Below are 21,892 nucleotides of genomic sequence, written 5' to 3'. Positions count from 1 at the left end.
CAAAATCTGTCTTGCCTACAGGATGTGCAGGGATAAAGAAGAAGCAGAGATTGAGGAAATGCCTAGTCAATGATTGGCCCAACTTGAAACACATCCTAGGTAAGATAGCCAATCCCTGACACTATAAATGATACTTACTCTACTGTGCTTACAGACAGGAGCCTAGCATATTGATCTTCTGAGAGGCTACATCCACTAATGCATGGAAACAGATTCAGAGACATACAACTACATATCAGGTGGTGCTTGGGTAGTCTTGTGGAAAACTGGGGAATAGACTTGAGTAAGCCAGAGGGGTCAAGTAAACCACAAGAAGACCTATAGAGTCAACTAACCTGGACCCATGGGGGCTCGCATAGACTGGACCACCAAATAAATAAATAAATAAATAAATAAATAAATAAATAAATAAACAAACAGACTAGAAAAGAAAAATAACAACAAAAAAGAAATGTCATTTTGTTAACTGACAATAGAACATTTTCAGATCCCAGAAATAATCTATCTTGTGGAGGATATTGCTTTAATCATGTCTTCCTTCTGGGAACATACCGATGACAGTCAAAAGTTTCCAAGCAAAACTTTGGTGCTGTGGTTTGCATGTAGAAATATCTATCACAGACCTTGAACACTCAGCCCTAAAGGGAATGGCTCAAGCCAATCCCTCCTTTCAGAGCTCATGGTTACCCTTAAAAGAGCAGTCACAAGGACTGTAATATAAAATCCAAGAGATGGAGGACACAAGAACAAGGCCTTCTATGTCAATATGATCAAAACTCATATCAGCTCAGAAAGACTGTGGCAGCAAGCACAAGGCCTGCACAGGTCTACACCAGGACTACTGCATTTATATTATGGGTTCCAGTGTTTGTATGGGATGCCTAAGTGTGCAGACTAGGGTTTCTCTGGTTTTTTTATGCCTTCTCTTGGGATCTTGCCCTTGTTTGTTTATGTTGTCCAATTCTGATGAGTTGGTTTTTGTTTCATCTTTTTGTATTTTATTTTATAATATTTTGTTTTATTTTTAACAGTCAGAAGCCTGTTTGTTTTCTAAGGTGGACTAGGAAGAGAGTAGATTCAGATTAGAAGGGGGTGGAGGAAGAGATGGGAGTAGTAGAGAGAGGGGAAAAAGTAATCACGATATATTATGTGAAGGGAAAAATCTATTTAAATAAAAAGGAAGAAAAAAATGTCTCTCACAGGCTCAAGTGCTTCCATGCTTGACCCCCAGTTCTGGTGGGTTATGTGTAAAGCATTAGGAAGTAGTCCCTCAGTTGAGGAGATCGGTTTCTGTAGGAAAGGTGTGCAGGTTAAGGTTCACAGCTCACCATGGTTTCTATCCCATCTCTGCTTCCTGATCCACCCAGACATGATCAACCAGTTCCACCCTCCATCCTGCCCTGCAGCAAGATTTTTACCGGCAACCTAGTTTACATGATGCACTATGTTTCTTCCAAATCAGTGCGAAAATTAACCTCTTCCTTTTAAAATTGTTTCTTGTAGACTACTTGGTCCCAGCAATGAGAAAAGTAAAACAAAACAAACACCCCCCCCCACACACACACACACACACAACTGTGTTCTCCTGGTTTTAAACACATCTAGGGCTCTCTATAGCATTCCTGTCCTAGCTCCTTGATAGTTCTATCTCTGTTTGGTAGACTAGGGAAATGAATGGTAGATGCATCGACACCAATCTAATCTTTCCACAGTTGCAGAAAGCATTGCAGGGGCTGACTTCAGCAGTAGTTTGTTCTAGCTGAGTGACACAATCAACTTAGTGATGAAGATGGGCAGATGAAAAGGCTTCCAAAAGGAGCTATGGTGGAGGTTAGGGAGGACTCAAAGTGTGGTTGTCTGGGCTATACAGATATGGGGTATAATATCTTCTAGATGGAGCAGACACTACCTAAAAGAAGTAGGATTCATCATGGAAATAATATAAGAATGGTTCTAGTGATGGATAAAACAGGAGATAACCGTCTTAAGGGAATTGAACCAGTTGTTCTTCCTCCTTAGTGGTTCCTAGATTTTATATACATGCATGAAATCGTGTGTGCATATGAGGGGAGTAAGTAGATATTACACTGTCTAGGAGGGTAAAGGGAAGTAAGAGAACTAATAAGAGGCAGAGACAGACAGAAGAGGAAAAATAAAAGAGGTATGATGGAGATTATGAATGACATACAATACTTACATAATAGACTAGGTATGTGGAGCATATCTTTAATCCCAGCACTGGGGAAGCAGAGGAAACTAAACTCTAAATTCAAGGTCAGCCTGCTTTATATAGTGAGTTCCAAGCCAGGGAAACCACATGGTGAGCACTTATCTCAAAATTACAAACAAAGCAAAATAAAACAAAACAAAACAATCTGCATTCATACAAATTTAAAAATAATCTTTTAAAAAAACTTTATTATTTTTTATGTGTATGGACATTTGGCCTGTATGTATGTCTGTGGACCACATGTATGCCTGGTACCTGTGATGGCCAGAAGAGGGCATTATGGGATCCCCCTGGAATTCAAACTAAAGATGGTTGTGAACTGCTCTGTGGGTGCTAGGAACCAATCCTGAGTCTTCGGCATGTTCATGAGGTACTCTTAACCACTAAGCCATCACTCTAACTAAAAAACAAAGAAACAAACAAACAAACAAACAAAAAACAAAAAAAATGTACTTTGAAATCAAATATTAAATAGATCAGGTAAGATCTGAACCCAGATTTTTAGGAAAAGCCCATTATGAACCATGTGTGTGCACCCTGTGTTCTGGGATAACCTATGTGATCTTTTGATACTAGTAGATCTCAGGAAATCAGGAGTACGAACTGTTTACAGCCTGTCAGAACCTGGACTTCAGTTCTCAGAGAGCATCTCAAGAGTCAGCTGAGTCTCTTTCAATCAGTGGTTCTTAGCATGTGGATTGACACACCTTTGGGGTCATAAACCAGATAGATATCTACATTATAATTTATTTTTTTTCACTGCTTATTAACAGTTTATTTATTTTTTATTTATTTATTTATTTATTTTATTAGGTAATTTCCTCAATTACATTTCCAATGCTATCCAAAAAGTCCCCAATACACTTCCTACATTATAATTTATAACAGTAGCAAAATTACAGTTATTGAGTAGCAATGAAAATAAATGTTACGGTTGGCAGTTGCCACCACATGAAGAACTGTATTAAAGGGTCACAGCATTGAGAAGGTTGAGAACCACTGCCTTAAATGTATTATTTCATTTAAAATCAAAAACAAAACAAAACCTTAAAAAACACCTTATTATGATAATAATTATCTGTTAAATGCACTACATAATCATTAGAAATCATTTTCTTACTTAAAACCAACAACGAAAATCTTCCAAGTCAATATTGGTCAATGGTCATAAAACTTTTGTATAAAAAGAAAAAAACCTCCCTCTCCCAGATAAGATTTCCCCTAAGAGGAGGAGGAAAAGAAGGAGGAGGAGGAGGAGGAGGAGGAGGAGGAGGAGGAGGAGAAGCATGAAGAGGAAAGGAAAGAAGGAGGGAAGAAAGGAAGAAAGAAAACAAAAAAAATAAAATGAAACCATCAGATGAATGATAGCAATAACCATTTAATTCATGCCACAAAATCTCATTTTCATTCTGGTCTTCCCCTCAAAAAGCCGAATAACATACTAACTATATCTCCAATGGAATGTAGTGGGCCTTAGACCTTAATGAACACATCATATTAAGGATTTTGTTTGTCATTAGAAATTAGCACTCTAGTATATCATTCAACACATTGGAAGTTTAGTAAGAAAGAACTCTTATAAATCAGTGACAGGTTCAAGACCTATTTGGATTCAGAAACTGAAAACCAAGTGTCTGTAGTGGAAAGCTGAACGTTCTATCTGAGAGAGTCATGACTGTCCAGGGAGTGGCTACCTTTTGTGTTATTAACATCATGCATCCTTCAGACATCCCATTTCTTGGCTCAGAACTTTTCTAATTTCCAACAGATTTCTGTCTATATGTATGTAGATGAGGTGACAAATAGCTGTCTGAATTAGTAATTTCTAAAAGACCACCCTGGAAGGGAACATTCTGCAGAAACAAAACCAAGTCCTTTGTGGTGACAATAGGAAGACACCCATACCTGTCTCCTCAGATCTCTTGTTTTCTTGGTCATCTTGTCAATCGCAATGTTGAGAGGGTCTCCTTTCTCTTTCCTTCCAGTCTATTAAGAAAAGAAAAAATAATTTCCTGTTTATAAAATTCAGTATCAGGACCATTAAAAGTTTAAAATAATTCAGAAAAATACTTAAGTTACAAAGTCCAACCAATTAAAAATGAAACAAAAATTTGTTTAAGTATTCTATGAATATGGCTTGGTCATTAAGGTCATTTTTCTCTGAAGTATAAATTAACATTGAAACAGTCAGTAGGTTTTCAGGATAGCTATATCCATGTTCAATTCCCTGTAAACCCATTTTCTTCCTCTCCTGCCATTGATGAGTAAAGTACATAACACAATACTTGTGTTCCTTTTGATTTCAAAGATGAATATAACAGGATTCTCAGTTATATAAGCATGCTTATGATATAAAAGACAAACGGGGTGTTTTTAAAAAAGAATTCACGGGGCTTGAGGAGATGACTCAGCGGATTAAGCACTTGATGTGGAACAGCCTAAGGACCAGAGTTTGTCCCTTGAGAGCCTACATAAATGCCAGATTTGTGCAGCAACTCAACTGTAATTCCAGCACTTTGAAAACTGAAAACAGATAATTCCTTGGAACAAGATAGCTAGGAAGGCTAGTGCATCAGTGAGCTTTGGATTTAAGTGAGAGACCCTAACTCAACAATTAAATGGGGAGAAATAGAGGAAAAACTCCTAATAGAGACATGTGTAACCATACTGTGCATACACATGTAAACACAAAAGAATATGCATAAATGCACAAACACCACACACACATACAAAAGAAAAATTTAAACAAACTCTCCAGTGTCAAAATTAAAATTTTTATGCCATTATTTCAAAGATCATTTTACAGGTTTTGTATTGAGACTAGGAGAAATTTTCTAGAAAGCTAAAAACTTCTAATTTCTGTTCTACAAAGCAGAAGGGACAACCATGGCCATAAGCAACTCACAGTTTGTGATCATGAGCAAAACTTTCTAACAAATAGTTGTAGAAGCAAAAGAACAGAGAATAAACAATACTTCAAATAATGATTCACTTAAAATTTCTCTAGTTTCATGTTTATTTCCCATTTCCCTGATGGCTATATAAAGACAAGACAAAACAAATGAAGAGAATCTGCAGTACTTCTATTTTTAAAACTTTGGAATTTTTACTATTGTGTGGAGTTGGTGTGGATGGGGTTCCATTCTTTATGGCTCTAGAAAGAATGTAGAGGTTAGAAGACAACATGAAGAAGTCAGATGTCTTCTTCTTCCATGTGGATTTAGGGAATCAAACTCAGTTAATCAGGCTTGACAACAAATACCTCTACCTGCTAAGCCATCTGGCCAGGCCTCTATTATTTTGTTTTGTTTTAACACTGGAAAGATTCACATGGATTGCAAGTTCTATGAACACTGCAGATGCACCATCTTCCACACAAGATACAATCATTTAAAAAATGTGTGAAAACTCTTACATCAACAAAGCTTCTGTCTAACACCCTATGAATTTATTTATTTGCATTCTTACGGGTAAGCCATCTCTTGTTCCCTATCCCATCTGTACAGAATCACACAAAGTTCCAGAGTTAAGCATAAAATGAGTAAGACCCTAGATGACATGTTCTGCTGAACAGATAATTTGTTGGGGGAAATATGTGACTGGTTATTGGACACATAAGGGTCTCTTTTCATGAAAACCCTAGACACATGTACCCTATCCAGACACATAGGCAACAGAATTGCAAACTGGGCTGAAAGCAGTCACTTTTTTCTGAAACTTGCTTAATTAAAGCAGTTTTTCTAAACAAATATGTGATGCATAGCCCACAGGGGTTTCATTGAAACGTCAAAACTTGGGGCATATGTGTGTATATTTTTAGTTATCTAAAATTCTATAAATCCTTTCTTCTCTACTGTCTAAACTCACAAGCTGACTTTTTCAGATGTATACATTGAGGTCGTTAGTAGGAAGAGCTTAAAATAAAGAGACTAACATTTTACAACTTTGAAATATCTGCCCACAAATAACTCCAAGAAAACAAAAGTAAATGTAGAAGAATGGAGTCGTTTAATCTTCCCGAAAAATAGAGAAACACGGTTGTATTAAGCATCCAGCATCCAGCCTTCCAATATTCAGGTGAACAATAGTTAATAGTCAGTAGAAACTCTTCTGATTATTTTGCAAAGAAGATGTTTGCCAACAATATACAGTGGTCCATTGGGGGAGGTCTTCACCACTGATGAAAGCCAGACTTCGAATTTCATCTTCATCAGTTAGAATAGTAAAAACGTATGCAAAAAAAGTAAAAATCGTTGTGTGTGGTGGTACACATTATTAATACTAGACCTTGGGAGACAGCAGCAGGCATATTTCTGTAAATTCCAGGGCAGCATGTTCTACACGGTGAAACCAAGTCATAAAAATAAACAATCAAATACATACATACATACATACATACATACATACATACATACATGTTATGAGCTAGGCTTAAACTGTGGTTAGGATATGGGCGAGAATAGCTACCAATTAAAAGATGAGGGTTGGGGATGTCCAGAGATGCCATCATTAGTAGAACATTTGCTTGGTAAATGTGAGAAGCTAAGTTAAAATTCCCAGAATTAAAGTAAAGCTGGCTGTCGCAGAACACACATTTATACTCCCAGAACCCTACAAAGACATGTGAGGCAGAGATAGGAGAATCTCTGCAAGATAACAGACCAGTTAATCTGACATATGCAATATGAGATTAAAAAGAAGATACCACAACAAATAAAGTTGACAGCAAGGACAAAAAGCCTAGATTTTCCTTTGACTTCCACACACTGTGGTACACTAATGCCCACATTCATATTCATGAACACACACGTGCACACACACACACACACACCACCACCACCACCACCTCCACCTCCACCACCACTAATACAACCACAATCCTCCAAATCATCAAAAAGTAATAATTTTAAATAATAAAATGAATTAAGATAGCTTAGCTACAGGGAATAATTAGTGAACAAGAGCAATAATAATCAGTGAACTGAGCTGCCCTTATTCTGCCAATTACACATCTTCATCCTCTTTTCACCAATGAGGAAAATGGCAATGGAGAATATCATGAGACTAGGGTCAGGAACTGAAGCACTGGGCTATAATTCCAAGACTAAGGAGTCCTCAAAGAACTCACTAATCAACATAAATAGTTTATTATGCTCTTCTAAACAGCAAGATGAAAGCAGAAAATGAATCCAGGTAGAACAAAATGTAAATAAAATTTAAATTAAGGCAAGTCTGACAAAGCATGGATTAGGAGAGGACCACTGAAGCAAGCTCTGCATCAGATAATATTAAATTTGACAGAGCATGGTTTAGGATAGGGACACTGAAGCAAGCCCTACATCGGATATTACCTACTTTAAAAATTAAGGGAAACAGCAACCTGCCTGCAAGATAAACCAATCCACGAGTACATGAGAGGCACAAATGTTACAGGAGTAGCCAACCACTTTCTTCTGGATTGAAAGTAGGTGCCATGAGATAGAATCCATATGCAATACTCTCAATGAGGCCAAGAATCGGAAATGGTGAAGGTCATGTTTCCTACAGGAAAACCTACTAATATTATTTTGCTAAATAAACATATGAATAAATGACTTCCTGTGGGGAAAAATATGGGGAAATATTGGGAATATCATTCAATGGGTAGAGTGCTTGCCTAGCAGGTAGGAGTTCCCAGGATCTATTTGGAACCCTGCAGAAACGAAGTGTGACACATTTATCTATAATACCATACTTAGGAGTTAGGGCAGGAAGAGCAGAAGTTCGAGGTTATTTTTCAGAGCATGATAATTTCAAAGCAATCCTGGGGGAGTTACTCTTTCAATGAAAATTAAAGTATGTTTTCATAATTAAAAATAAAAATAAAGATAAATAATTATCTTAAATTCTGTTTCTGCTTGATGTTACAAGCTGAATGCAGTACCTCTTAATATTCTCATCCTACATGCTATTCTTTCTACAAGCAAAGGCAGTATATGTTTCTCAACATGAATATCACATGTTTGTGAAGCAGGGTTATTGGGGGAGCCACATTAGTAGGGAAAGTAGTTCCCTCTTCTCAAAAATACTCTCTCTCTCTCTTTTTTTGAGATGGCTAATCTTAATTTTTATTAGATATTTTCTTTACATACATTTCAAATGCTAACCCAAAAGTTCCCTATACCCTCCCCCACCCCCCGCCCTGGTCCCCTACCCACCCACTCCCAATTCTTGGCCCTGGCGTTCCCCTGTAAGTTTGCAATACCAAGGGGCCTCTCTTCCTAGTGATAGCCGACTAGGCCATCTTCTGCTACATAGGCAGCTAGAGACACAAGCTCTGGGGGTACTGGTTAGTTCATATTGTTGTTCCACCTATGGGGTTACAAACCCCTTCAGCTCTTGGGTACTTCCTCTAGCTCCTATATTGGGGTCCCTGTGTTCCATCCAATAGATGACTGTGAGCATCCACTTCTGTATTTGCCAGGCACTGGCATAGCCTCATATGAGACAACTACACCAGGGTCCCTTCAGTAAAATCGTGCTGGCATATGCAATAGTGTCTGGGTTTGGTGGCTGATTATGGGATGGATCCCTGGGTGGGGTAGTCTCTGGATAGTCCATCCTTTCGTCTTAGCTCCAAACTTTGTCTCTGTAACTCCTTTCATGGGTATTTTGTTCCCTGTTCTAAGGAGGAATGAAGTATCCACCCATTGGTCTTCCCTCTTCTTGATTTTCTTGTGTTTTGCAAATTGTATCTTGGGCTAATATCCACTTATCAGTGAGTGCATATCTATTGACTTCTTTTGTGATTGGGTTACCTCGCTAAGGATAATATCCTCCAGATACATCCATTTGTCCAAGAACCAATAAATAAATAAATAAATAAATAAATAAATAAATAAATAAATAAATAAATAAAAAGAACTATAAGGATCAAAAATACAAGTCAAAAAGACTCTCTAACGAACGGTTATACTAGAACATGAGGCTAGTGATGTGGGCAAAAGTCTGAAGGGTGAGATCCTTGGGACAGCAAGCAGGTATGCTGTAAAGTCCCCAAACATAAGACAGGGTTAGAGGATGTTAGCTAGGTGTAAGCTCTGAGTTAGATGAGAATAGGAAAAGAAGCAGCACTTTGCACTTTGGCATAAAGAGACAACGGACAAAGGACAAAGGAGAAGACAACTCTGAGAGGGCAGTGAATAAAACTATCCAGCCTGTTCTGCAAGAAAAAAAAAGGGAGAGCACTCTGATCAGTGGACAGGGCTTACTTTCAAGAGGGCTTCCTTCCTGTGTGAAGACTGCTGACTATATTTTAACCAGCAAATGCAACATTTAACCAGAAAGTTTAGCAACATTGGTATTCCATGCCATTCTTGTCAAGATTCTGTTCATGTAATATTTTCAATTCTGGATCTATTTAACTTTCAAGTCCTTAGCTGAAGGCAATCCAGAAATGAAGGTGGCATGGAATGCATAAAGTAAAAATCTAACAGAAAATCACTAGCTCCTTTTTTAGTTATGTGTGTATGACAGGAGGGGAGTAGAGAAGTGTGCCGTTGAGTGCACGTACCTGTAGAGGTCAGAAGAGGGCGTCAGATCCTAGGGAACAGAAGTTGTAGGTATTTGTGAACCACCCAACCAATACAATTGTGGAGAACCAAATCTGGTTCCTCTGGAGACATTGTAAATACTCTTGCCTTCTGAAAAACCTCCTCAGTTCCAAAATTGGAGTTTTAAAGCAAGTGCTAGAGTTTTGGAAATCTGAGTCACTGACCAGGATGGTAAATTATCTGGCCCTTTGTAAGCTTAGATTTCTTGAAAGAAACTTTGTATGTAGGAATTGGTCACTGTCTGTCAATGCTAAGATTTACACAGCAAATGGGAGCTTTCAAGCTAGGCCTGGAGCAAGTTATATGCCTATGATCCCAAACGCTTGGAGAGAAGTCTCTATGACACTACTGTGTTATGCTCCCATCAAACAGATAGACAGACTAATGTGACAAAGTTGCCTCCTAATCATACCAGGGAACTGTGACTAGTTGTGATCATAAATTATTGATATGCCTTACTTCTTATGTCTGTATTGTTTTAAGTACAATATATAGTATAATGTATTCCCTGTCTTCTTAATAGATAAGCTGGATAATCAATCATGATGTCAATGTAATAACAACAACAAAAAGTTTTAACTGTGTTTGGAGTAGTTAGGTGAGTATATTGGGCATAAACTAAATAAGTAATTTGAAAAATTGATTTAGAAACTGGAGGCCAGACATAGGGTAGTGTGTGGATATAATTCCAACACTGAGGAGGGGCAAGCAATGAGAAGATCAAAGTCTTCAACTACATACTGAGCTTCCAACAGGCTGAACTACATGAGATCCTGTTTCAAAAGTAAATAAAGCTCTGTGATTATAAAGTTTCATGTGTTTCTCTTCAATGGCTATTAATAAATCATGAGTTTGGGGTGTTATTCCCTTTAATCTTCTGCCATTTATTCTTGGACCTGTTGCCAATTATCTTCATCTTAGACACATTTTTGTTATTAGAATATAGTATGCTTTCCTGTGTTTGTGTGTTTGCGTATGTGGGGGTGCATATGTATACACATGTATATGTGTACATGCGTATGGAGGCCAGAGGCTATCATTAGGCATCTCCTTTCACTAAAAACAGACCTTGCCAATATGGCTAGTTTGGCTAAGCAAGAACCCCCTAGGGATCCGACCTTTGCCTCGTGAGTGCTGGGATTACAAGTTGGACTTTTATGTCTAACCTAATATTCACTTGGGTGTTGAGGATTTGAACTCTGGTCCTCCAACTCTGGTCAACCAATTCACTAGTACATCTCTTTTATATTTACTGGCAGTAGGGTATTGTTTATTAAGTGTCATTATTAAAAAAAGACAATACTCCAAGTACTCGCCCACACTGCTGTGGGCACCTATCTTAGTGCCCATCTGTTGTGCTAGGGCAGAGTTTGTTTACAGAACTCTATTTGTTTTAGACTTAGAATGTTATTTTACCAACATGTCCAGGGTGAATTCATGGCTTGAATTGACAAGAGCAAAGAGAATACATTTTTTTTTTCATTTGGGTTTTCAGAGGACATCTTTATTCTCTTAGAATTTGGCTGCCAGCCCCAGTCCAGTTTGCCAAAATATGAGATGTTCAGGAGAACTTCAGAATTCTAGTTTCATTCTAAGCAGAATTATCATGCCACTCACTGGAGTTTGGGGACTTTACAGTTAGACTTCAGGTAGAGTATAAGGCTTTATGTCAATGATTGGTTTTTATCATACTACTCTTTGCTTCTTTACAAACTAAAGGTCACTTGACTCTGGGCAAAGATCTTCTCTCAGGATGACACTGGAGAGCACCTGGTTAGAATATTTGTCTATTATGCAGAACTCCCTATGTGGAGTACCCAGCACTGAATAAGCCATATTCCATGGTATGTACCTTTCATTCTAGCATTCAAGAGTGGCAGACAAGAGGACTAGATGTTCAAGGTCATTTTCAGTTATAGATCAACTGTGAGAGCAGCCTGAGCTGCCTGAGCCCCTTTTCACAAAATAATAATAATTGTTATTAATTAGATGGACGATATATACATCCTTCTCAAATATCCTGAAGATGTATGTAATATATGCACATTGGCTTTGTAAACGACTCAGAACTGATACTAACTTCATGATCTATGTAGCACACTGTTAAATATTAACTTTCTTTTTTTTTTTTTTTTTTTTTTTTTTTTTTTAATATTTTTATTACATAATTTCCTCAATTACATTTCCAATACTATCCCAAAAGTCCCCCATAGCGCCCCCCACTTCCCTACCCACCCATTCCCATTCTTTTGGCCCTGGCATTCCCCTATATTGGGGCATATAAAGTTTGCAAGTCCAATGGGCCTCTCTTTCCATTGATGGCCGACTAGGCCATCTTTCGATACATATGCAGCTAGAGACAAGAGCTCCAGGGTTCCGGTTAGTACATCATGTTGTTCCAACAATAGGGTTGCAGATCCCTTTAGCTCCTTGGGTACTTTCTCTAGCTTCTCCATTGGGAGCCCTGTGATACATCCAATAGCTGACTGTGAACATCCACTCCTGTGTTTGCTAGGCCCCGGCATCGTCTCACAAGAGACAGCTATATTTGGGTCCTTTCAGCAAGATCTTGCTAGTGTATGCAATGGTGTCAGCGTTTAGAAGCTGATTATGGGACGGATCCCTGGATACAGCAGTCTCTAAATGTTCCATCCTTTCATCACAGCTACGAACTTTGTCTCTGTAGCTCCTTCCCTGGGTGTTTTGTTCCCAATTCTAAGAAGGTGCACAGTGTCCACACTTTGGTCTTCATTCTTCTTGAGTTTCATGCGTTTAGCAAATTGTATCTTATATCTTGGGTATCCTAAGTTTTGGGCTAATATCCACTTATCAATGAATACATATTGTGTGAGTTCTTTTGTGATTGTGTTACTTCACTCAAGATGATGCCCTCCAGGTCCATCCATTTGGCTAGGAATTTCATAAATTCATTCTTTTTAATAGCTGAGTAGTACTCCATTGTGTAAATGTACCATAATTTCTGTATCCATTCCTCTGTTGAGGGACATCTGGGTTCTTTCCAGCTTCTGGCTATTATAAATAGGGCTGCTATGAACATAGTGGAGCATGTGTCCTTTTTACCGGTTGGGACATCTTCTGGATATATGCCCAGGAGAGGTATTGCTGGATCCTCCGGTAGTACTATGTCCAATTTTCTGAGGAACCGCCAGACTGATTTCCAGAGTGGTTGTACAAGCTTGCAATCCCACCAACAATGGAGGAGTGTTCCTCTTTCTCCACATCCTCGCCAGCATCTGCTGTCACCTGAATTTTTGATCTTAGCCATTCTGACTGGTGTGAGGTGGAATCTCAGGGTTGTTTTGATTTGCATTTCCCTGATGATTAAGGATGTTGAACATTTTTTCAGGTGCTTCTCTGCCATTCGGTATTCCTCAGGTGAGAATTCTTTGTTCAGTTCTGAGCCCCATTTTTTAATGGGGTTATTTGACTTTCTGGAGTCCACCTTCTTGAGTTTTTTATATATATTGGATATTAGTCCCTTATCTGATTTAGGATAGGTGAAGATCCTTTCCCAATCTGTTGGTGGTTTTTTTGTCTTATTGATGGTGTCTTTAGCCTTGCAGAAGCTTTGTAGTTTCATGAGGTCCCACTTGTCAATTCTCGATCTTACAGCACAAGCCATTACTGTTCTATTCAGGAATTTTTCCCCTGTGCCCATATCTTCAAGGCTTTTCCCCACTTTCTCCTCTATAAGTTTCAGTGTCTCTGGTTTTATGTGAAGTTCCTTGATCCACTTAGACTTGACCTTAGTACAAGGAGATAGGAATGGATCTATTCGCATTCTTCTACATGTTAACAACCAGTTGTGCCAGCACCATTTGTTGAAAATGCTGTCTTTCTTCCACTGGATGTTTTTAGCTCCCTTGTCGAAGATCAAGTGACCATAGGTGTGTGGGTTCATTTCTGGGTCTTCAATTCTATTCCATTGGTCTATTTGTCTGTCACTATACCAGTACCATGCAGTTTTTATCACAATTGCTCTGTAGTAGAGCTTTAGGTCCGGCATGGTGATTCCACCAGAGGTTCTTTTATCCTTGAGAAGAGTTTTTGCTATCCTAGGTTTTTTGTTATTCCAGATGAATTTGCAGATTGCACTTTCTAATTCGTTGAAGAATTGATTTGGAATTTTGATGGGGATTGCATTGAATCTGTAGATTGCTTTTGGCAAGATAGCCATTTTTACAATGTTGATCCTGCCAATCCATGAGCATGGGAGATCTTTCCATCTTCTGAGATCTTCTATAATTTCTTTCTTCAGAGACTTGAAGTTTTTATTATACAGATCTTTCACTTCCTTAGTTAGAGTCACGCCAAGATATTTTATATTATTTGTGACTATTGAGAAGGGTGTTGTTTCCCTAATTTCTTTCTCAGCCTGTTTATTCTTTGTGTAGAGAAAGGCCATTGATTTGTTTGAGTTAATTTTATATCCAGCTACTTCACCGAAGCTGTTTATCAGGCTTAGGAGTTCTCTGGTGGAATTTTTAGGGTCACTTATATATACTATCATATCATCTGCAAAAAGTGATATTTTGACTTCATCTTTTCCAATTTGTATCCCTTTGATCTCCTTTTGTTGTCGAATTGCTCTGGCTAGGACTTCAAGTACAATGTTGAATAGGTATGGAGAAAGTGGACAGCCTTGTCTAGTCCCTGATTTTAGAGGGATTGCTTCAAGCTTCTCACCATTTACTTTGATGTTGGCTACTGGTTTGCTGTAGATTGCTTTTATCATGTTTAGGTATGGGCCTTGAATTCCTGATCTTTCCAAGACTTTTATCATGAATGGGTGTTGGATCTTGTCAAATGCTTTTTCCGCATCTAAGGAGATGACCATGTGGTTTTTATCTTTGAGTTTGTTTATATACTGGATTACGTTGATGGATTTCCGTATATTGAACCATCCCTGCATCCCTGGGATGAAACCTACTTGGTCAGGATGGATGATTGTTTTGATGTGTTCTTGGATTCGGTTAGCAAGAACTTTATTGAGGATTTTTGCATCAATATTCATAAGGGATATTGGTCTGAAGTTTTCTATCTTTGTTGGGTCTTTTTGTGGTTTAGGTATCAGAGTAATTGTGGCTTCATAGAATGAGTTGGGTAGAGTACCTTCTGTTTCTATTTTGTGGAATAGTTTGTGAAGAACTGGGATTAGATCTTCTTTGAAGGTCTGATAGAACTCTGCACTAAACCCATCTGGTCCTGGGCTTTTTTTAGTTGGGAGACTATTAATGACTGCTTCTATTTCTTTGGGGGATATAGGGCTGTTTAGATCATTAACCTGATCTTGATTCAACTTTGGTACCTGGTATCTGTCTAGGAACTTGTCCATTTCATCCAGGTTCTCCAGTTTTGTTGAGTATAGCCTTTGGTAGAAGGATCTGATGGTGTTTTGGATGTCTTCAGGATCTGTTGTTATGTCTCCTTTTTCATTTCTGATTTTGTTAATTAGGATGCTTTCCCTGTGCCCTCTAGTGAGTCTGGCTAAGGGTTTATCTATCTTGTTGATTTTCTCAAAGAACCAGCTCCTTGATTGGTTGATTCTTTGAATAGTTTTTCTTGTTTCCACTTGGTTGATTTCACCCCTGAGTTTGATTATTTCCTGCCGTCTACTCCTCTTGGGTGAATTTGCTTCCTTTTGTTCTAGTGCTTTTAGGTGTGTTGTCAAGCTGCTAATGTGTGCTCTCTCTAGTTTCCTTTTGGAGGCACTCAGAGCTATGAGTTTTCCTCTTAAAAATGCTTTCATTGCGTCCCATAAGTTTGGGTATGTTGTGGCTTCATTTTCATTGAACTCTAAAAAGTCCTTAATTTCTTTCCTTATTCCTTCCTTGACCAAGGTATCATTGAGAAGAGTGTTGTTCAGTTTCCACGTGAAGGTGGGCTTTCTATTATTTATTTTGTTATTGAAGATCAGCCTTAGTCCATGGTGATCTGATAGGATGCATGGGACAATTTCAATATTTTTATATCTGTTGAGGCCTGTTTTGTGACCAATTATGTGGTCAATTTTGGAGAAGGTACCATGAGGTGCTGAGAAGAAGGTATATCCTTTTGTTTTAGGATAGAATGTTCTGTAGATATCTGCCAGATCCATTTGATTCATAATTTCTCTTAGTTTCACTGTGTCCCTGTTTAGTTTCTGTTTCCATGATCTGTCCATTGGTGAAAGTGGTGTGTTGAAGTCTCCCACTATTATTGTATGAGGTGCAATGTGTGCTTTGAGATTTACTAAAGTTTCTTTAATGAATGTGGCTGCCTTTGTATTTGGAGCATAGATATTCAGGATTGATAGTTCCTCTTGGAGGATTTTACCTTTGATGAGTATGAAGTGTCCCTCCCTGTCTTTTTTAATGACTTTGGGTTGGAAGTCAATCTTATCAGAAATTAGAATGGCTACTCCAGCTTGTTTCTTCATGCCATTTGCTTGGAGAATTGTTTTCCAGCCTTTCATTCTGAGGTAGTGTCTATCCTTTTCTCTGAGATGAGTTTCCTGTAAGCAGCAAAATGTTGGGTCTTGTTTGTGTAGCCAGTTTGTTAGTCTATGTCTTTTTATTGGGGAGTTGAGTCCATTGATATTAAGAGATATTAAGGAAAAGAAATTGGTGTTTCCTGTTATTTTTGATGTTAAAGTTGGCATTTTGTTCTTGTGGCTGTCTTCTTTTAGGTTTGTTGAGGGATTACCTTCTTGTTGTTTCTAGGGCGTGGTTCCTGTCCTTGTATTGGTTTTTTTCTGTTATTATCCTTTGAAGGGCTGGATTCGTGAAATATTAACTTTCAAATCTCTAAAAATTAGTACTTCTGTCAAGGGCATTCTCAATACAGTCTGCCTTCTCACCTGATATGGTTTATTGAGTACAGGTAGTATCCAATGGGAAGGGAATGGATGAAAAGATAATGAAATGAAAGGAGGAGATTAATTCATACAAGTCCTCTGAACATGGATCTACCATGAACAATGCCCACCAGAGCCACAGACTCACAGCAGCCATGTATGGAGGGCACAGTATAAATATGCCCAGCATGGCTGCAGGAATATAGATATCTATAACATTCATTATTTCCCTCAAAAAGACCTGAAAACTTAACTGAATATATAAGGAATATTCAAAATACTGTGTAGCTGTGATTCTTACAGAGTGGATGTATTAGGGGTAAATCAAATGCCCAGTCTTCAAATTGTTGTCATTTGAAAAACATAAAAGTCCAAATTACTGAAATGGCAGACAGCAATAATGTGCCCTGCATTCTAACCTGCAACACATTTTGCTGTCATTTAAACCTATGATTTAGACAACAGGAGGGAGGAGGAAAAATTATCTATTGATCCAGCATATCATATCATATTTGGAAGGTTGCCCGCCTACCCTCAAACCCCACATATAGAAATCATATCATTATTACAAATAGCACCATTATTTATAGAACCTTGAGCGTTTCATAATACCTTTATGCTGTGTATAAATCATTGTCTGAACATGTGGACTTTTCTAAATATTTCCTTTTCACTAGCTAAGAACATTTGTCTTGAAAAGAAAAATGCGGTATCTTTTAAGAATGGATTTAAGTTCAGAAAAGGCAACAAAGAAAATCCATCATCTGACCACATCACCTACAGCCCAGCTTTCCTAGATCCTGGAGTGTTAGTTGGTGGGGGAGTAAGAAATAAAAGTGAAAAGAGGAACAATGATGTATCTTCTGACTGTCTCCGAAAGACCTTGTCAATGTTCCAAGACTCATAAACACATAATGTATGGTTATCAAAGAAACTTGTTGGTAAGACCCTGAAGTCCTGCTTATTAGTACAGACAATCCTCAACTTATGAGAAAACTGATAAATAGTACTGATTAATCCACTATAACTTGGAGGCATTGCAAGTAAACAATACATTTGATACACTGATCGTTTTAGCTTTGTGTTATGTGAAGTAAGGACCAATATCATGATCACATGACAGAGAACTGTGGCTTGTTCCCATTGCCCAGCATGGCAAGAATGCCAAACCAATTAAGGCAGCCTCTCAGAGAACTAAATCAAAAATGCAAAGCACAATGTCTACTTAATATATATCACTTTCTCACCATAGTAATGTTTAACGATCACTAATCCAACCATATGAAGTCCAGGACATCTGTATTATAATGTCATTCCATACACAAATCAAATGATGTACACAGGAGATGGATTGTGAGTTCCCATTGTCCTATATATGATCTGACACAAATAGCACTCTGTTATTTTTTTCTTTCTGAGAGATAACCAAGGATCCTTGACTAATGGGTGAAGTTGTAACACTCAAACCTGTGAGAATGAGCCACAGTTTTGTATACTGGTGGCAGAACCAATAGGAATAGGGGGTTTTATTTTAAGACTTAGATATTGGAAGCAGATAACCCTTTAACTGGTTGTATGATGACAGAGACAAGCAACATAGAAAAAAGATGAGTGGCTGGGAGGAAAGCTGAGAAAAGCTCAACAGCTCCTCTTGAGGAGTCTTCCTACATCCAGCCAGCACACAAAGGTTGACATCTCCTGAGTGCACTCTTTAATTAGGTATTGCATTAAATAATGGAGAAATGAATATTTTTAGACTTTATTATTTAATAAGTTCCTATGTGACTGCAGAAGAGAAACCAAGCTTTTTGTAGGTCAAGAGGGCCTGGGTTTCTCCTCAAGGAGTCAACAGGAAACTCATAAGTACTTAGGAACTACTCTGGTGTCGCTAGAAAGATGGATGTCTTCAACAGGCACCTGGGTATAGGAAATAGGTAGGAAAAGCATTAATAGTTGTTTTGAAAAATATGGAATCCTAAAAATAAATTTCACTACTTCACAAGTTATTGCTCAAAGCCATAGGAAGTATAGGATTCGCACCTGTGCAGTGTTTCAATTTATGTGCCTTGATTTATTTTATCAACACAGGTGTCATCATCACTGATAAATTGCCAGGCAACTCTCCATAAAAGATATTTCTCATTGGGTCACCCTCCCTAAAATTTTGGTGATTGCTAAAAGCCTGAGTTAATTAACTATATATTCCTTCTAAGCCTGCAAGAGAGTGTGAACGAAGCAAACTGTTAAAAGATGCCATTTTATCTTCACAACTGAGATGAAAGCAGTCAAGGCCAAGTACAGACTTCCATTGATTTATGCTCTCTCTCTCTCTCTCTCTCTCTCTCTCTCTCTCTCTCTCTCTCTCTCTCACACACACACACACACACACACACACACACACTAAATGATTAACAGTTCAATGAAATTTAAAGTTTCATTTCATTTTTAAGTGCATTTCCCTAAGTCACTTAGCTATAGTTAAAGCATTTAACACCTAAAAGATCCCTGGAATTTGACATTTTATACCTCAAAAATATATACATATAGACAGACAGACACACACACACACACACACACACACACACACACACAAGCCAATAGCTGAATCCACATTGGCGGGACTTCACAGGAAAGATAGAAATGTTCAGGCTTATTTCATGGAGGAGAGACATGTGGAGACTTTAGCCTTGGCTTTCCTAAACCACATTTACAGCCATATTAGGAGCCAGTTCACATAACAGCTCCTTCATCACCCTATCCTACCCACTCAGTTCATGGACAATCAGCCTCCTCTGCATACCTACAGCTACTTCTGCTATTTCGTTTGTGTTTATGAAGACTTGTCACCTAACCAATCATTATACATTGTGAAAAACTCCCCATTTTGTTCATTGAATTTCAGGTTTCAAGATATGCAAACCATGTAAGCTATATCATGATGATCCTGTGCTGTCTCTTTCTAATTAGAAACTCTTTCTAAAGGGAACCTATGCTTACAACTATAAACCTCATCAAGAGCCCAAATACTGGAGATCACAGGCTTTAGAAGAAAACCTGATAAGCTTATTTTGCTGGATAAGTATGGTGTCAAACTACCTTCTTGATATTAGGTTTTATACCCAAAGACTAGTGCTGTTCTCACTCAGCCTTTGTCGTAGGAGCTTCTTTTAGCGGTGGGCTGTGTTTATTACAGAGACTCACTATTTGTATAAATGTGGAGAATATGTGATTGTGGGTTGCTTTACCTTAAGTAGGACATCTATTTCATGCCTGATGAAGACTCTGTAAACACTGCAAAAGAGTGGGTGGGAAGAATTTAAGAGCCAGAGGGATGGGGATGTGTGCTACCAACCAGTATGGCACTGCTCACTGGGGCTGTGGTTACCTGTGCAGGAGCAGCATGGGCTGCCACCGCCCTTTCATCATGCATGAGAGAGGTGCCACTCCTCACTGAGTGTCTATGGCTTAGAGGAGGAGGAGAAGACAAAGGAGAAAAGGAGGAGGAGGACGAGCAGGAGGAGGCAAAGGACAAGAGGAAAAAAGTTAAAAAGAGGAGGAGGGGGAGGAAGAGAAAGTAGGAGAGTTGAAAGTAAGAGTTTCTATTAAAAAGGAGGTAGACAAGAGGTGGTAATGGGGCCTGAACTTTTTCTACATTCAGTAAATATGAACATATTACATTTACATAGACATATATACCATATATCATATATATGGGAATGTATTATGAAAGTCTAAAAGAAAAGTAATAAAATGAAGAAGATACTATATTGTGAAAAGAAAATTATCACAAAATACTCCTTTTCCCAAGAAGAGGCACAAGAGACCAATGACAGAAAAATATTCACTAGCTACAATGAACTTGGAAGCTTTTTACAGCATACCTTACTTAATCAAAGAAGATGCTAAGAAAATTAGGAAGAGTTATAGATATGTATGCCTGAGTATAAAATGGATATCGGCAACTTAATCAGTATTATAGACATTAAATATGAGTGTAGGATACAGACTTGGTGTTGTGGACATTGGCTACTCTCATGCAAAAGTGTAATTAAGGACTAACTGTGTTTCCTCCAATATTGACATAATACTGTTTCTACCTCCCACTCTGTCAGCTCTGTGTTCATTCTCTTTCTTCTCTGCTCAAAACTTATTCTCCCAATAAAGATAGAAATTCTTCCGAAACCAAGTGTTGCGTGCATGCATGAGATGTACATACTACTGGAGGGTACAAAGGCAAGTGAATGGCATTCATCAAAATGGTCAGATGTGAAAGCAAGTAAGCATGAAGATATCGAGCACCAAATGAAATTGATTTGATGCAATGGTGCTTTTTAAGAGCCTTGAATGAGACAAGGATTTAAGACTCACTAAAGAATACCCATGGCCACCAATAAAACAAAGTAAGTGTTTCTTGAAGAGTAGATTATATACAAAGCACAGGAGTGGCTGGTATTTTCTGAATGCCTTGGGAATCTCAATCATATCTCCATGTGAATGCCAGAACATGAACCACTCTCCCTGACCAATGGCTGTGGTCCCATTGAACTTGTCTTCCCTTTACCAAAGATTTGTTAGTATCACCTCCTTTGGTCCTTTCTGACCCTGTCTATTTGTTTCAAAGACTTCTCCCCATCCTCATTCCCCTCCAAACATCCACTGCTGCTTGAGTAAGGACTGTACACGTACAAATCATGCGTCACATTATCACTAGGAAAGAACAAAGCAATGCTTTTGATTTAGTTACCTGGAAAGCCTAATAAACTACATATCCATGCCAAATATTTGCAAACTTGCAAGCCTCTGTCTAGAGCCACTGTGCACTGTCATTAGTTGGCCCGAGGTCCAAACTCTTCCTCAATGTCTTAAGGCCACCCAAAAGTCAGGCATGCAGTTCTGGTTGCTTCCCGACTCTAGCACTATCACAGCAGACTTTTATAAGGAGTCATCACAGAGCCCTGTAAGTACACCAGTGAGTCCAGGTCTCAATGAAAATGTTTAGAGTCTGGAACCGTGATAGAACCATCTCTTGGGCCATTTCCTCCCCCTTGGAACCAATGAAAACTTTATGAGGTGAACTGCATTTTTTTTTTAAGCACCACAGTTCAAAACTAAACTAAGCACCCTGGAACACATGTCTCACATCGTCCCAAATATTTCTCACTATGTGGCTCCCATAAACACCATCTGCTATGTTAATTTGTAAAGAATTACAAG

At 38.3% G+C, this 21,892-nt stretch overlaps 1 protein-coding gene across 4 annotated transcripts in view; it reads right to left on the bottom strand.

Moving 5' to 3' along the window:
* Positions 1-21,892, bottom strand: part of Ctnna2 (catenin alpha 2) — a 1,115,747-nt gene that overhangs the window by 268,112 nt on the left and 825,743 nt on the right. For all 4 annotated transcript variants that reach the window (XM_021164212.3, XM_021164215.2, XM_021164213.2 and 1 more), the window contains one exon: positions 4,136-4,216. In XM_021164212.3, coding sequence (XP_021019871.1) covers positions 4,136-4,216 — 81 coding nt within the window. The remainder of the gene's footprint in view (positions 1-4,135; positions 4,217-21,892) is intronic.

The sequence above is a fragment of the Mus caroli genome, unplaced genomic scaffold (assembly GCF_978045245.1).
Source record: "Mus caroli unplaced genomic scaffold, Mus_caroli_1 scaffold_7, whole genome shotgun sequence".
Classification (NCBI taxonomy): Eukaryota; Metazoa; Chordata; class Mammalia; order Rodentia; family Muridae; genus Mus; species Mus caroli.
This window is presented reverse-complemented; position numbering and strand designations above follow the sequence as displayed.